At 39.4% G+C, this 17,745-nt stretch overlaps 1 protein-coding gene across 1 annotated transcript; it reads left to right on the top strand.

Moving 5' to 3' along the window:
* The first annotated feature begins 12,650 nt into the window (after window positions 1-12,650).
* LOC149200860 (uncharacterized) lies at window positions 12,651-13,229 on the top strand. Its single transcript, XM_089401105.1, has one exon. It carries the CDS (start codon window positions 12,651-12,653, stop codon window positions 13,227-13,229), a length of 579 nt encoding a protein of 192 aa, XP_089257231.1.
* The last annotated feature ends 4,516 nt before the right edge of the window (window positions 13,230-17,745 follow it).

Raw genomic sequence — 17,745 nt, 5'->3', positions numbered from 1 at the left:
CATTTAATATATATATGGTTTCATTGGTAGTAAATGTCTTTTATGTTTAATGCAAACATCATAGGTTTTGGTATAGATGTGAGAAAATCGTAGAAAGCCATACCAACTATTATTATGAAGAAAATTATGAACTTAATTTAAAAGTTCAAAGGAAGTAATAGAGAAAGGAAAATAATGTCATTATATAAGGTACACATGTGAGAAATTCAAGAAAAAACAACTACTACTTCAATAAAAATTATGAAGTGACTTGAAAATTTCAAAGGTAATTTAAGATAAAACTTCTAAGGAAATTGTGGTACAAATTATGCGAAGGTGCAAGAAAGTGATGCAAGAGAAACCATTTCATATAATGTCAAATTTTAATAGTAAATCATTTTTACACAATCTTCATGAATCCCATGATTCTACAACAACCCAACAACATGTATGATCTATATCATTTAATGATGTTAATTAAGTATGCACAATGAAATTTATAGATCATTTGTTGTAATAAACAATGATATAATCATCTAAACATGATAAATTAAATGTGGAGACTCAAAGGAAAAGATTACTAACAATGTGTTTAATGTCCTTTCTTTATTTATTAATCATTTTCTACATAAATATTACAAAACTAGCCTCAATTTCATCTTCATATGAATTTTAAAGATCATTGGTATGTCAAGCCAAAGACCATTTTAGCCTCAATCATTCCTTATTCTCTTCATTCTTCAACCATTTATTTCTTCATGGGGTCCTCTTTTTCCTACACCTTACAACTCTCATGTCCATCACTTCATGAATGATACTTTCTTTCAATTCTCTTAGTTTAGCAAAAAATCTTCTTTATTTAATAACAACTTATCCTTTACTAGCACAATATTCTCTTCCGCATTTTTGTTTTCTTCTTCTCATTTCATAGGCTCTTCTTACTTTGATGTCATTTGATGCAGGAGTTAGCACCCCCCCTACAATATCAAAGTATCACAATTGACATCCCCATCTATAAAGTCATCATGAATCACATGATTACATAGAAACCCAACATTTATGCTCTATGTAATTTAGTGACATTAATCAAATATCAAACAATAATAAATAGATCATTTACTATCCTAGGATTGGTTGACTAATGTAGAAAAACGGGGGGTGGGGGGTGGTGGGTGGGAGTGTGTTTCCACTGCCTCACTAATGCATGAGTCAGTGTGACGTGGAAACACCCCCCCACTTAGAGAACATTCATGTATGAAATGGCAACCATTGTTACAAGCCAACCCATGCGGAAAGGCACTTCAAGAGATATAACATGGTATGCAATGTATCACAGTACTACGCCCACACATTGACCGATTCACTAAAACCTTATCAATCCATCCAAATTCAATGGCAAGCCGTCATTGGGATTCTATATGTTACGTAAGGTTTTTCTCAGCAAACGCGAAGATGGAGCTCATTATCTCAGGGTGGCCTTGATAGTTCGCTTCCTTACCTCTTTCACCACGTCTCTCTTCACACTTCATGGGTTGTAGTCAATTTCCAATATCACTCTCCATGTTGGGCTTACTGGATTTTCCACGGCATAACTGTGTCCAACTCTACTTCTTCGCAGGAAAGAAGTAAGCATAACTATGTTGTTTCCTCCTACCAAACTGAGGAAGGTGTTAGTCTACATGGAACTCTAATTTTACTGGGCTTCACTCCTAGGTTGAGTCCCACTAGGTTTCACTACGACATTCCATCTGTGTTGGTAGAGTACCAATGCCCTTAGGGTGTGCCCCCTCCAAATCCCAACAATAGATACAAGCTAGGTATGTCTAGTTGCAGTATAAACAATAAATTTTGGCTTTGTTTCAATCATTTCTCTGCAAATGGCTCCACTCACACCTCAATTCAGTTCCTAGGAAGCTTAGATAGAAATTTAGGGCGTTGTATAGTCACCACCACTCTAGCTAGCTCTAAGGTGACACATCTCCCTCTCTCACTCCACTCACTCACAAACATGTCCACATAATGATCCAAGCTTAGACGTAACAAGACCTACTATCAGGAATGAGGCCTCTCCATAGATTATATTTTATGCTGAGAGCTCGACAACATGTTACAAGGAGTTGACAACCCAATTGATCGAAGTGGAGATCACTCAGGTCGAGCAAGATCTCTCCAACGAGAGGAATAATCTCACATACATGATAAGGTGTTCAATTGGGTCTTTGATTCTAGTCATACAAGGGGTAGCGACATTTAGTAGATGTATATAGTGGATATCTATTATCATCTCAAATTCCTCTTGGGTAGAGTCTTTGTGATCATACTGAGCTCAAGAATGATTTTATTCTATCTTTGAATCAGATGGAACATTTCCTCATGGAAATGGACCATAGGCTTGCAAGAATTGAATGACAATTGGGAACCCCTCTTGATCTTGACTACTCCTTTGGTAGTAGCAATGAGAAAATACATCTCGAGGCCATGGACTCCAAAAAATAGATATGCATGTGAAACTAGCCTTTACTTTTCATTATCCTTAATGTTCTCTTGTTTTAGCACCTCTCTAAAGAAAAGCCCCAATGGCCAACTAGACTATTGAATTATTTGGTATTTTGTAGTTAAAACCCTTCTTCTTCCTTTTGCAATTTTGGAACAAATGAAGTTTTGCGTATGGTCTAATTTCCCTAGTGGCAGACCAACACATAATTCTCATGGATGAAATATCTATTATCAAAAAAATACAAATCTCCTAGTTGTCTAGGGGTAGTGGTTATGCAACGATAGATGTAGAAATTGCCAAACGAAACTTGAAGGAAGTTTTTGTATCGGTCGTTGGTCATCTTGGGGCGATGATCTTACACCGATACACATGGAAATCAACATATTAAATGAGACATAAAATAGTAAAAGAACTGTATTCATTGACTCTTAGTTGTCCTAAGGCGATAATGAGTGAGTCTCTGTGCAATACTACAACTAATCCATACCATTTAAACAAGGAAAAAAACATAAAAGTCTTACTTTTTGTAGGATAAATGTTTTGGGTCTTGAATGTTCAATTTACAATAATATTTAATTTAAATGCACTTTATATTTTTCTTTATAAATACTTTAAGTAACCAATACAAAAAAACACTTTACACTTAACTTTTGCAATGTGTGTATAGAATTTCGAATTTATGATAATATTTGATAAACCTTATTATCTTTAAAGCATGTCTAATATGTCAATTGCATTTAGCTTAAATGATGGTATGAAACGGTGTTACCTTTTTTATCCAATTTTAATGATGGTATGAAAGGGTGTTGTCTTTTTCATCGAATTTTACTTTTCATAAATAATATATTTAATTTGTATTCAAAATATTATTTTGATAATTTTAAATTTTATTGGTAATATAATTGGGTTTGAAGTGAAATATAAAGTATTTAATAAATGTTATAATTGTTAATTAAAATAACAAAATCGTTGAAAAATACAATGATCAAAATTATAGAAAAAAATATTATTATAATAAATAAAAAGCAAAATATATAAAATAATATTAAAAACAAAATCATAATCATAAAAATGTAAGAAAATGTAAGAAAATAATATATGTGTTTATTAATAGAGTTTTTATAATTTTAATTTAATTTTCAATAATTATTAAAAAAAATTATTTAATTTTGGATCTATCAAATATTAAGGGGATGAAATAAAATGAAGTTTTTGTTTTAATAAATATGATCTTTTTTAACACTTGATAAATCCAAAATTAAAATAAATTTAAGTTGGTTATATATATATATATAATTTGTAATAAAAATGTGATAAAAACTGTGAATAGAAAGACAATCGATGTAGTGAAGAAAGTGGTGCTCTTGAGTCACTGAGTTGGAAAAATGACCAAGACAACAATAGAGAAAGATAAATGTGCGTACACTTATGGTGTTTTCTTGAGTTGGAAAAATGGTAAGTGTAAGGACAATAATAGGGTAAGATAAATGTGGCGATGGCCTTGAATCGACACACCAGGAAATGACTCATGGTTGATAGTTGCTGCAGCTATACACACAATGGGAGATAAAAAGGTGAAGGAAGTTACCGATAGCTCCGATTGGTGAAGCGATAGACTCGGAAATTGGCGAATGAAAGGTGAAGGAAGATACCGTATTGACTGCTGCTCATCTTGCTCTGATACACATGGAAGTTTCCGTTCAGAACTGGAGATAGAAAAGGAAAGTGGACGTATTGAAATTATTAGATATGCCAATTGGAAAAGAAAGAAAGAGGAAATAAAAAAAGAAATTATTTTAACGTCCACGAGGCTAAAGATAGCCTATGGGACATATTGATTCTTCATCTACTTGATGTATTCGGTCCTTTTTCTGTGAAGCTTCAAAATAAATGCTCCCAACTTCTTGACAAACTCCTCGCTAAATATATTATCCCAAGAGCTAGCTGCCAACATATCTGCATAACTTTGATATCTGTTGTCTTTGAAGGCCTCATATTCTAAAATGAAATGTTTTTCTGTTTCCACTTTTTTGGAAGAACAAAAAATGCATACTCTTTCCTCCCACACTTCCTTTGGCCTTTTCCAGTGCCCTGTTTCACAACGGAGTTGATGAGAATTACTTCTTAACTGAGCAATAAGAATTTTGGCTCTCCAAGGGATATTGGCCTCTATGTATGCTTTTGGTTGATGACTATGAGTGGGATTAAATGTGCGTATGCTTCCTGTCTTTTCATGAGTTGGAAAAATTAGGTAAAGATGAAGGGGTGTCCAACACTAATTTTTTTTTTTTTTAATTATATAATATTAATTATATAATATCTTTATAGTTTAATGTTTTGTTTATGATCACAATTTTTTACAATTAGCACAATCATATTAATAAATGTGGTTGATATACGTTTATAGATGTATATTATAATCATATATTACAATTTTTTACAAATAACACAATCACATTAAGGAATGTGGTTAATATATGATTATAAATGTTAATGGATATGGATTTAATATTAATATTAATTTCGATATTAATAAACATATAAATATAATAATAATACAATAATAAAAAATATATTATAAAATATTAATATCATTATAATCCAAAAGGAATAAATATAAAATTATAATAATAATACAACAATGCTACTTATATTATAAAATATTATTATCATTATAAACCCAAGGGATTAATATTAAAAACTCAAGAGATTATAAATCCAAGAGAATAAATATAATAATAAAACAATAATAATAATTGAAATATAAAAAATTATTATCATTATTTTTTTTGTAAGCTTTGTAGAACTACATCATCATGTTGAATATATATCACCCCGAACTGGGCGAGGAATTGAATCAGTGGCTTCACATCAAGGAGTGTCTTAAGATAACACCTAATCACTGTCTATTCAAGACCCCATGAACTTATTATCATTATAAACCCAAGGGAATAATAAACCCAAGGGATTAATACTAATAACCCAAGGGAAAAAATATTAAACCCAACGGAATAATATTAAACCCTAGGAATATAAACCCTTAAATTAATAAATCCAAGGGATTGGTATTATAAACCCAAAAGAATAATAAACCCAAGGGAACAATACTAAAAAAACAAGGGATTATAAACCCAAGGGAATAATATTAAACCCAACGGAACAATATTTAACCCTTGGAATATGAACCCTTAGATTAATAAATCCAAGGAATTTATATTATAAACCCAGGGGAATAATAAACCCTAGGGAGTAACATTAAACCCTAGGAATATAAGCCTTGGATTAATAAACCTAAGAGATTGATATTATAAACCCAGAGGAATAATAAAATCAAGGGATTAATACTAAAACCCCAAGGGATTATGAACCAAAGGGAATAATATTAAACCAAGAGATTAATATTATAAACCCAAGGTATATAAACCCTAAGATAAATACTATAAACCCTTAAATAAACATGGTCGACCATGGTTGATTTTCATATTGACACAATCCTTGTCATAATGTGACACTCAACGATGGTTGACCATGTTTAACCATGATTGATTTTCATATCGAGACAATATTTTTCATAATGTGACAATCAACCAGGGTTGACCATGATTGGTTATCATATTGAAACATTGTTTGTGAGAATGTGACGTTGGACCATGGTTGACAATGATTGACCATGGTCGACCATGATTGGTTTTATATAACATGGTTGACCATGATTGACCATGGTTGAAAATGATTGATATTATAAACCCAATGGAATATAAAATCATGGGAACAATACTAAGAAAACAAGGGACTATAAACCCAAGGGAATAATGTTAAACACAAGGGAACAATATTTAACACTAGGAACATGAACCCTTATATTAATAAACCGACATAATTGAATTATACTCTCAAGGGCATATTATTGAACCCTAGGAATATGAACCCTTGGATTAATAAACCCAAGAGATTGATATTATAAACTAAAGGGAATAATAATAAACCCAATGGATTAATATTGTAAACCCAAGGTATATAAACCCTAAGATAAATATTATAAATCCTAAAATAAACATGGTTTACCATTGTTGACCATGGTTGATTTTCATATTGAGATAGTGTTCGTCACAATGCGACGTAGGGCTATGATTGATTTTCAAATTGGGACAATATTTGTCAGAATGAGACATTGGACCATGGTTGATTTTCATATTCAAACTATCTTTGTCACAATGTGATGTTGGACTATGGTTGAACATGATTGACGATGGTTGACCATGATTGATATTATAAACCCAAGGGAATAATAAACCGAAGAGATCGATACTAAAAACCTAAAGGATAATAAACCCAAGGGAATAATATTAAACCCATGACATACAAACCCTAAGATAAATATTATAAACCCTTAAATATACATGGTTAACCATGGTTTATTTTCATATTGAGACAATCTTTCTCACAATTGGACATTGGACCATGCTTGACCATAGTTGAAACCTTAGATTAATAAACCGAAGGGATTGGTATTATAAAACCAAGGGATTATGAACCCAAGGGAATAATATTAAACCCAAGGGATGAATATTATAAACCCAATGTATAAAAACCCTAAGATAAATATTATAAGCCCTAAAATAAACATAGTTGACCATGGTTGGCCATGGTTGATTTTCTCATTAATAAAATCCTTGTCACAATGTGACATATGACATTGGTTACACTACAAGAAAAAAAGTCATTGGTGAGGGTCATGCCTATGACGAACCTTTAAGGTCCGTCACCAATGTCACATATGGTGACGGTCTTTAAAAAAGCGTTGTTGAAGTGTATATAGTGATGGTCCTTTAAGGTTTGTCACCAAAGCCATTTTCATTGACACTTTTGGTGAGGGTCGTTAAAGGGTCGTCACTAATTCTCTCTTTGGTGACACTTTTGGTGTAGGTCGTTAAAGGCCCATCACTAAATATCTCTTTGGTGACACTTCTAGTCACAATATTTTATTGATTGTCTCCAATGATTTTTTTTAGTTACTTTTAGTGACGGTCAATAAATGTTCGTCAAGGAGAACGATGGAGGCTGCTAGAGGCGATTCAAACTTCCCGCGCTTGACTGGTTCTGCTCCCCAGGCTCTGCCTGGCAGGCTGCCGCCAGTCACTGCCTTCCTCCCTCCTGCGCGCTGCGCTTCCATCCTCGGGCCTCCTGCCCGGCCCTACGCTGGGGCCCATTCCCTGATCTCGCCCTTTTGAGCTAGCTTCTCAGTCTTGAATGGCTGGGAACGCACCCCCCCCTGATCCAGAGAACCATGCAGAGCTCTTCGCTTCCCTGATCCCTAATATTGCCTCTGCAAAAACTCGTCCCTCTGTCTCTAAGTTTATCAAGAAACTGGATGAAATCCCCGAGGTATCTCTCCCTCCATCTCCGCCAAGGAAATCAGCAATCACCCTCGCTGAAAGAGGTCTCGTAGGACAGTTCACTGGCCTCTGGCCTTCTCCAAGATCAGTCCAAAAATGGGTAAAGCGCAACTGGATCGCAATGACACAAGGGAAAATAGCCATCAGATTTTGTGGAAGGGGCTATTATACATTCATCTTTGAAACAAAAGAGGACAAGAATCTCATATTTAGAAACGGCCCCTACTTCATGGACTCAAGAGGCCTCTATCTGAACATATGGACACCAGACTTCGATCCGGAAATGGACATCCCAAACGCAGTTCCGGTTTCGGTCCGCCTCCCACACCTGCCGCTCCACTGTTGGGGGGACGAACCAGTAAAGGCAATAGGGAATGCAGTCGGTAAATATATCGACAGATCCGAGCCAAGGGAGAACATGCATGTGTGTGCCAGGATTTGTGTAGAAGTAGATCTTGGGAAAGGCCTGCCGGAAGCCATCAAGATCAAGGTCGACCAATGGACGCACATCCAACAGCTGGACTACGAGCAACTGCCCTTCAAATTCAAGGTATGTCATGAATACAGACACTTTGCAAATAGATTTATCAAATCAAAATCAAATGAATCCATTGAAAATGAAGAATCTCCGGATGGCCAATGGGAACAAGTAAAAAAGAAAAAATCTTCTTCCTCTCAAGGGCCCAGCTCTAAGCCCTCCCTGGAAAACCCCCCCCCCCTCCCTCCCCTCCCCCACCCAGCTCAGCTCCCTCTTTCCCCTCCACCTCCAACCCTTTTGAATCCTTGGAAGTTGAAGATCCTTCTTCTCCTCCCCCTTCCCCTCGCAACAACTCATTAGTTGTCATCTCCTCACCTTCGATCCCTCTGCCCTCCCCTCCTCCAACAATAGAGAGAATACTCACCAGAAATAAACTGAAAGAAACCAGTCTTCCCTTAGATCCCCCAAGAAAGGCAGGTAGAAAGTCAAACAAGGAACTTAGAGACGAGGCAACAGCAAAAGAAATGGCTACTGGAGCACAGCAACCAATGGACTCCTATCTAGACAGGAAAAAAGGAAGTGGGGAAAAAACCAAGGAGAGAAGCGGGACTCACCCAAAAACTGGTAAATGATGAATCTGGTCTCTTGGAACTGTAGGGGGATGGGCTCCTCCTTAAAAATAAATGCAGTTCGTGACTTAATAAATCAGGAGCAGCCAGACATTGTCCTCATCTAGGAGACCAAAATCTCATACCAAGATTTTCAAAAACAAGTTAAACGATTCAAAAATTTTGAAGGTTACTCAATAGGATCAGAAGGAGCATTAGGAGGTATAGGAACACTCTGGAATAAGAAAAAATGGACTTACATCAACCTCCAATCTTGCAATTGGTGGATAAGAACAAAACTCAGAAACAAAGCCTCTCAAGAAGTCTACAACATATACAACATCTACGCTCCAAACCATTACAGGGACAAATCAACATGTTGGGACTCATTATCCTTAGAATTACAGTCCTCCCATGACAGTACCATAATTCTGGGAGGAGATCTGAATCTCATAAGAAACGTGGATGAAAAGTTAGGAGGAAACTTTCATTCGGACCCCTCAAGAGAGGCACTGGAGGCTATAATCCAGTCTCATAATCTCATTGACATACCTCCCTTCAATGGGAAATACACATGGAGTAACAAAAGAACAGGCTGCCACAATATCAAAGAGAGGTTAGACAGATTTCTCGTGCAGGAAAGAATCGCAGCAAGCTTCTCTTCCATCAAGAGCAAAATCATTCAAGCTTCGGCCTCTGATCACAAACCTGTGGTGATGAACATGGAAAAAGGGAGAAATCTGGGGCCCCTCCCCTTCAAATACAATAAAATATGGGATTATAAAGAAGACTTTCGCTCCCTCGTTCAAAATCAGTGGGCAAAGGAAGTGTGGGGATCGCCTTACTACGTCTGGGAAACCAAATTAAAATCCCTAAGAGTAGTCATTAAACAATGGGCCAAGGAATACGCAGCAATGGAGAAGAGGAAAAAAATGGATCTGCATACGCAAATGGAGCAGTGGAACAAAGAAAAGGAGAACAACCAACCCACAAACGAAGATATAATCCATGAAAATGAAATGTACAGGGAGCTATATAGACAAAATCGAGCTGAGGAAGAGGAACAAAGGCAGAAATCGAGGTGCCTATGGCTGAGGGCGGGCGACAAAAATACCTCCTTCTTCCACAACAACATAAAGCTCAGGCGCGCCGGGAATCAGATAGATAAAATTGAGGCAGAAGGGCATGAGTACAGCGACCAAGATGAAATTAAGGAGGCGGCTTTCAACCACTTTAAATCTCTTCTAGCAGCAGCCCCTCAGCAGTCGGACAACTCTGACTTCCTCAGCGCAGTTGAGAACAAAATCTCAGACCCTCAAAACAGAGATCTGGATCAGGAGGTCACAGAAGAGGAAATTAGGGAGGCAACATTTAGTATGCAACAGGACAAGGCTTCGGGCCCTGATGGTTTTACGGTGGCCTTTTACCGAAACCATTGGGACACAATCAAAAAAGACTTTGTGCGGATGGTCAAAAACGTTTTTAAAAATCACAAGATGGGAGACAACACAAAATCCTCACATCTAGCTCTCATCCCTAAGGACGTTAACCCTCGTTCTTTCGACCGCTTCCGGCCAATTTCCCTTTGTAATGTTTCCTACAAGATAGTAACCAAAATTCTAGCCAATAGGCTCAAAAAGCTCCTTCCTTATTTAATCTCAGAGAACCAAGGGGGATTTGTTCCCCACAGGCAAATCACAGATAATGTCATACTTATTCAAGAGGCAATTCACAGCAGCATCAGCAGGAAGGAACGAGGAATGATAATCAAACTTGATATGGCAAACGCTTTCGATAGAGTCGACCACCACTTCCTAACTGCAGTTCTCAAAAAGTTCGGGATTTCAAACAACTTCATAAGCACCATCTCTGGTTGTATCTCCAACCCTTGGACTGCCCCTCTGATTAATGGTCGCCCAAGCAGGTATTTTAGAAGCACCAGGGGATTGAGGCAAGGCTGCCCTCTCTCCCCTTTCTTATACATCATAATGGCGGAAACTCTGAGTATTCACTTAGAAAAACTCCGCAAGCAAAAAGAGATCACTGGAATTGGTATAGAAAGAGGGACTAAAGAGATTAATCATTCGCTCTTCGCGGATGATACCCTTCTCATTGGGGGAGCCTCAAGCCTAATGGCAAAAAGATTCAAGAAAGTCTTGGACGCCTTCCTAGCTGCCTCTGGAGGGATGCTGAATAACAAAAAATGCAAGATCTATACCTGGAATGTCCCTGAACAAATAAGGCAAAGAATCTCTCTGATTCTGGACATTCCAATGCAGAGGAACTGGAGTTATTTCTCTTATCTTGGTCTGCCTTTAGCCAAAGAAACAGTTAAGGCTGAGATATGGGCCAAACACATAGAAAAGATGAGAGGTCTCCTTCAAAGTTGGGGAGTTTCTTGGCTAAACCTGGCTGGTAGATCGACCCTTATAAAGGCTGTTCTCTCTGCTCTCCCCATCTACCAATATGCGGTCACTTTGGCTCCCGCCAGCACACATAAGCACATGGAATTATTAATGAGAAGTTTTCTCTGGCAGGGGGGAAAGCAAGAATCCAAGAAATTTAGCCTTGTCAAATGGGAACAAGTCATCCTTCCCTATGACAAAGGTGGGCTCGCCATCAAAATTCCGAGCTTCTCCAACCGGGCTATGGGCTTTAAACTAATTTGGAGAATCCTCACCGGCAAAGGCTCTTGGTGGGTGGAAGTATTGAAGAGGAAATACCTGAATGGACCAAATTTTAATCTTCTTTCCGAAACAATAGCTGAAAGATCTTGCACCCCTGTTTGGAAGCTAATTAAAAAAGTCCTTCCTCAGTTCAGAGAGAACATTTCCAAAGTGCCTGGAAGCGGCAAGGAGGTCAATATCTGGACTGATAGAATCATGGGCGCCAGACCAAGAAACCACAACCAAAATCTCAGGCCTCTGCACATCTGGATGGAAGCTAAAAACTTAACCTCCTTGTATGATATTTCAACTTGGGACCAAAACACCTGGTAGGGCTGGAAGGACCTTCAAATCCCCAATGAACTCAGAGAACTATGGCTTAATCTTAAGGTCTCCCTCACAGGCGCAACACCCACCAACAGAGGGGCTAATGATAGGTATATCTGGGACCCAAGCGGTGGGAAATTCACTGTCAGATATGGTTACAAATTCCTTCAAGCATCCACTTCGACAGCCAAATGGAACCTCTTCACAACTGTTTGGAAATCAGAATGCATTCCGAAGGTCAAACATTTCAATTGGACTCTCCTCAAAGGAAAGGTGCTTACCGCTGAAAATCCAAGGAAAAGAGGGATCTTGGGGCCATCAATACACTGCTTTTGTTGCGCTGAGGAGGAGAGAAGCCATCATCTATTCTTCCACTACCCCCTTGCTCAAAGTTGTTGGACTTAGATAGTCAGACCAATGAAAATTGAAGAGACTTTTGATTAGCTATCCTCCCTTCAAAAAAACTGGGTAAAATGTTATCCTTATCCTAAGAAAGGTAAAAACAATATCACCCGTATGTGGAAATGCATCCCAGCTACCCTTAGTTGGAAAATCTGGTTAGCTAGGAATAACTGTATTTTTAATGACAAGAAGCCCAACCTTGTCCGCATACTGGCAAAAACAACAGCGCTCATATCTGAAACAATAAGTGAAAACTTGGTAGCTCCTCCAGACTAATCAAGCTGGCACAAAGAAGAGATGGAATGGTATAACAAATTCAACATCAATCACAGCAACAATCAACTAGCACACCCCAAAGCTAGCACGAGAAGAATACACTGGAAGCTCAGAGGCACAAGGGAAGAAGTAAGTCAATGGATCCTAGATCAGAATCGCCCTACTTTGCATTTCGACGGGGCCTCCAAAAATAACCCGGGGGAAGCTGGAGCAGGGGGTATCATAAAGGACAGCCAAGGCAAAACTCTGGTAAGCTACGAATGGGGTTTGGGCCAAATGTCCAACAACCTGGCTGAAGCTTACAGCCTCTACTTAGGCACCCTCATTCTGAACCGGCTGAGAATCAGGAATCCAATAATAGTGGGAGACTCGGCCATCGTCATTGCAGCTATGGTGGCGGGAACAAAATTTAAAAAAGAGGCCCTTAATAATGTAAAGCTCAGGATTGAGGATAATGTCAAAGAAATGGGAGACACGACTTTCAAACATGTTCTAAGAGACAACAACACTGAAGCGGATCATTACGCCACTAAGGCATCCAACAGACAGATCGGCCAAGTTAAAGAAAATGATCTCATATATGAAAAACCAGTCCCGTAGTCGGCTTAGTTGCCTGTCAAACTCTCCGACTAGTCATTCCAGCATCCATTCGACCTATGGTCTTATTATTCCCCACCCTCCTTCTTGTGATCTCTGGCCAAAATCAGTCAAGTCGCACGCTGCATGCCAGGCTTTGAATTTCGATCCCCCCTTCTCCATGCCCACCTCTCATCATTTTTGGTCCGATCACAGGATCTCGATATCCCAGCTTTCTCGTGACTCTCCCATGCAGAATTTAGGTAGAAGTCTTTTCAAGATCTCCTTAGACTGCTGCAAAGATTTTAAGCTGGTGGCTAATCCTAGCCAGATCACTGAGATTATGTCGCATCCTCGGCCCGCTCACCCTCCCACTCCGCTCTATATATTCACCAATCCTTCTCTCTACGAGCACATCAGAAACACGTCCCTTTCTTCGCAGGAGAGTAAAGGTTCTATTTCTGGCATTCAGCTCAAGAAGTTCTGCATCAAGAGAGGCCGCTATCCGTTCAAATCGGTTGTGAGATCGTTCTCAAAAGCTCCCAGGGAAGTTAGCAATCTCCAAGATCGGAATATCGCCTTCAGCTCGGCTGCTCCTCTCCCCCTTGACAGTTTGGTAAATCTCTGTGCCTAGTTCTCCATTTTAAGTGTGATTTCTCCCCTGCTCTGTTCCTTCTTCATTGCATTTTCCCTCTTTCGTGCAGGTCTCCTTCCTCTTCACCCCAGCTCCTTTTCCCTGTTCCCGCTCTGCATCCATATCAGTTCCCTGGAAATGGCAGAGATCCTGGAAAACAGAGAGCATACTGAGGCTCTAGAAAATCGAGAGATGCCCGAGAATCCTCTAGACAGAGTGCTTGGAAACGGCAACTGCACACTGTTGATGAGCCCCAATTTTTGGTACAATTTGGGCTCATTTGGCCTACTTGCTTTGCTCAAACCATTCATCTTTTATTGCTTATGCATTCATTTATTGGCTTATTCGTGTTGTTTGTAGGAAGAAGGGTAGGCATTCTATCTACATGACTAATACATGATGATTTCAAGTTTTTGGCATTAAAAGGGAGCAAAGACCACGAGAAAGGAGACAAGGAGACAGTAAGGTGGCACTGCTGGTTTTTAGGAGAGGATGTCCACAGTCTTGGGGACCTTCCTCGTGATTCCCACCATAGATCCGAGCTCCAACCAATCTTCCCACCGAGCTTAGAGGCAGCCAACCATTCTACAGGAACAACAGTTACAACTGTTCTACAGGATCATCATTTTAACCTTCAGTTGGACATCCGAGCTCCACAAATCAAGGAAACCTATTGGATTATCATTTTTCATAAATACTGAGGCCGTAGCCTTTGATAGGAGCTTTTTGAACTTTTGCATTACTCTTGTAATTTCGAAGTACGAGCTACAGCTCGGTGTTGGTTCTTTTTGTAAGCCAGTTTTGGCATGACATCAGATTTTTGGTTATGAATAAAGGCAGGCAGATTCTGATCTCATTCTGAGTTTCTAAGGGAGCTATAGCTCTCAGGTTAGGGCCCAACCTGAGAGCAATAGACCTCCTCTGTGTTGTAATGTTATTTTCCTTTCGTTCCAGCACTTCGTTTCTTTACTTTGACATGCAATTCGAATTTACAGTCTGCTGATTTAGTTTTTATGAGATTGAATAGGATTAGTTTATGGTGAATTTGCTTCCAGTTGCTTAGGTTAGAAGAGGATAGTTATAATTCATTGGAGCTCCAGAAAAAGGTTGTTAGAGATCATTGCCATCTCTGCTTAGGGATTGGGGTGCAGTCCATATCAACCACCAAAAAGAAACGCAGTTCTTTTCACGTCCATGCAAGCTGCAATAGTTACTTTAGTCGTAGATCCATCCATGCACTTTGGTCTTGATCATTACTTCTTCATTCCACTTCCATGCACGAGTTTCTTTCACAAATTGCACCGTTGTTCATTGGTTCAAAATAGCACAATTAACATAGGTTAAAGAGTTCTCGTTTTTGGTGACATTCATAGACAATTTGTTTCATCTACACTGCTCCACACCATTCCATTACCTTCCTCTTCTCAACCACACCTGAAGCCACTCAAACTACCTCTGTTCAGCTCGTTTACCTTCCAGCTCTTCCATTACTCACGTAGCTCCATTTACTTAACCTTTCGTTGATCCCATCCTTCCAGCCATCAACCCACTGCATGCACTCTTTCTCCATCTGACTTCTCTGCTCCTGAGCCATCACCAATTCCATCTCCATCTCACCTATCCTCCCACACCACTCCATCACTTCACCATCTCCCAAAACTCCCACGGTCGAACATCCTGTAGAATTTCACAGGCTTCCTGTAGAACCCCTGAGTTTCCTGTAGGATCCCCTGCAAACTTCCTGTAGAAGCCTGCAAACTCGGTTGCTAAGCATCCGAACGTGGTAGACTTATGTGGACTGATGCTAGTGACCCTCTGGGACCTCTCCTAGCCATCCTGACCTTGCCCATGCTTTCCTTCCATTTGAACCGCTCTTGCACAGTCAAACCCTAATCAAAAGCATCATCACAATAAATCCAACCACTTAATGAAAAAATACAAAAGCATGTCTTTTCAGATGCAAGTAGCTTAGATGCATGTATTTCAACTCACTGCAAGTAATGGCATCATTGGTAGAAGTTTCATTCACAGTTTTGCATTGTAAGGGCCTAGCTAGTCAAATTAGGGTTTACTAGGGTTTTCATGCTCTGTTGGCTTTCAGTTCCTTTCTGCAAATAGATTAGCCTCCTTTGAGTTAGCTTTCGTCCATCACTCATAAAGCTTCTTCTGTGAGCATATAGAAGTTGGCTTGAGCCCTAGCGGACTTGTGCCAGCTGACCAAGTGACAGCTGCGACAAGAGCTAGTACTTGTGCATACAGCACTGTCGCTTCCAAGTTTGTACGAACTACCAGGTTGATAAAATTAGAGATAGGAAGCTCTAGGAGTTGTAGCATTATTGCTACAATACTGGAGCCCACCATCTTTTTGGCACCATTGCCGGGGAAGCGTCAGAGTATTAGTAATTGTTGCTTTTCTTCTACTTTCTTACTCTTGCCTTCTGCTAAGTAGTTTATTTCATTTCCATTCTGCAAAAGTAGCATAGACATTTCCTGCTTTCATAGATTAGCATTTCCTTTCTGCAATTTCATTTGAGCAAAGTAGATTAGTTCTTTCCTGCTTTCAGTTTAATTTTTCATCTTTCATAGTTAGTTATAGATCAATCTGTTTCAGTTTTGCAGGTACCAAAGGGAAAAAGCAAAAACAATCAAAAGAAAAAGAAAGTCTTTTCCATTTCATGCCTCGTAGGAACCGAGATAGATCAGGCAAATTCCTACCAAACACCCCTACCAAATCACTGAGTCACCCTTCTCTCTTCTTTGGTGACAGTGACCTAGAAGAACCTATAGGTGAACATCCTGAGATATACAAAGATCCTATAGTAGAAGAAGAGTTAGAGACCACTCCATCTGAAGCTATGGCTGACGATAGAAGATAATATGAGAGAATAGAAGGTGCCTTCCCCATCCGAGAGACCAATGGAGAGATGAAAATGAAGAACATTAGCCCCTCCGCCTTACCTCACTTCCATGGGCTGACTACTGAGGATCCGGATACCTTCCTGTTTGAGTTTGCTGTCCTTTGTAGAACCTATGACTATACTGAAGATGAGAAAAAGCTGAAACTTTTCCCTTCCACTCTTAAGGATGCAGCATTACGCTGGTTCATGGGCTTACCTGGGAATAGTATCACCACTTAGGCTCAGATGCAGCAAGCTTTCAATACCAAGTACCGGGATTACTGTAGGTCCAAGGAAACAAAGGGGGAAATCTTTCGGATGACCATGGGAAATGATGAGTCCTTAGAGGATTATGAGGAGAGGTTCCAACTAAGCTATAAGCGGGCCAGGTGCACACTTGACCCCGAATCCCTCAAGTTGGTCCTGCTCCGAGGAGTCCCTGAAGACCTCTTAGATACCCTTCACATGTTAGCTGGGGGGGACATTTACCAACTGCCTTATGAGGACATCAAGACTGTGTTTAGAAACCACTCCAGGGCAGCTTGGAAACGAGGCAGAGGAAACCTCCTCTCAACTAGTGTCCCTTTCTCCAAACATGAGCTTGCAAATCAATTAGAAGATCTTAAGAGTTAGGTGAGACAGATCATTGCCATGCAGCTTGACACATTCAGGATTCAGCAAAAGAAATAAGAAGCTGAGAGAGCCTTGGCTGTCTTCTGCCCTAGGTACACAAGGAGACACCCTAAGAACGAATGTCCATTGCATTCGGTTGAAGTGTGTTTCATTTGTGAGGAGGACCATCCAACAAATCAATGTCCAACCTTACCTGGGTTTAAAGCCATGTACCAAGGGACATAAGCTCCCACTGAACCTCTCTATTACCTCAACCAAAGGAGGCCACAAGGATCTAGACCTTATCAGCAGGGGATGCAAGGGGCATCTCAAGCTTATTACAGCCCCAACCAATCGACTCATATGCCTTCCTGGGGTCCCCCTGCTCATCCTTCAT

The sequence above is a fragment of the Pinus tabuliformis genome, chromosome 2_1 (genome assembly GCF_031772625.1).
Source record: "Pinus tabuliformis cultivar Carrire ecotype Pingquan chromosome 2_1, CPIR1, whole genome shotgun sequence".
NCBI lineage: Eukaryota > Viridiplantae > Streptophyta > Pinopsida > Pinales > Pinaceae > Pinus > Pinus tabuliformis.
Note: the sequence above shows the minus strand (reverse complement) of the source record. Positions and strands in the feature narration are given on the sequence as shown.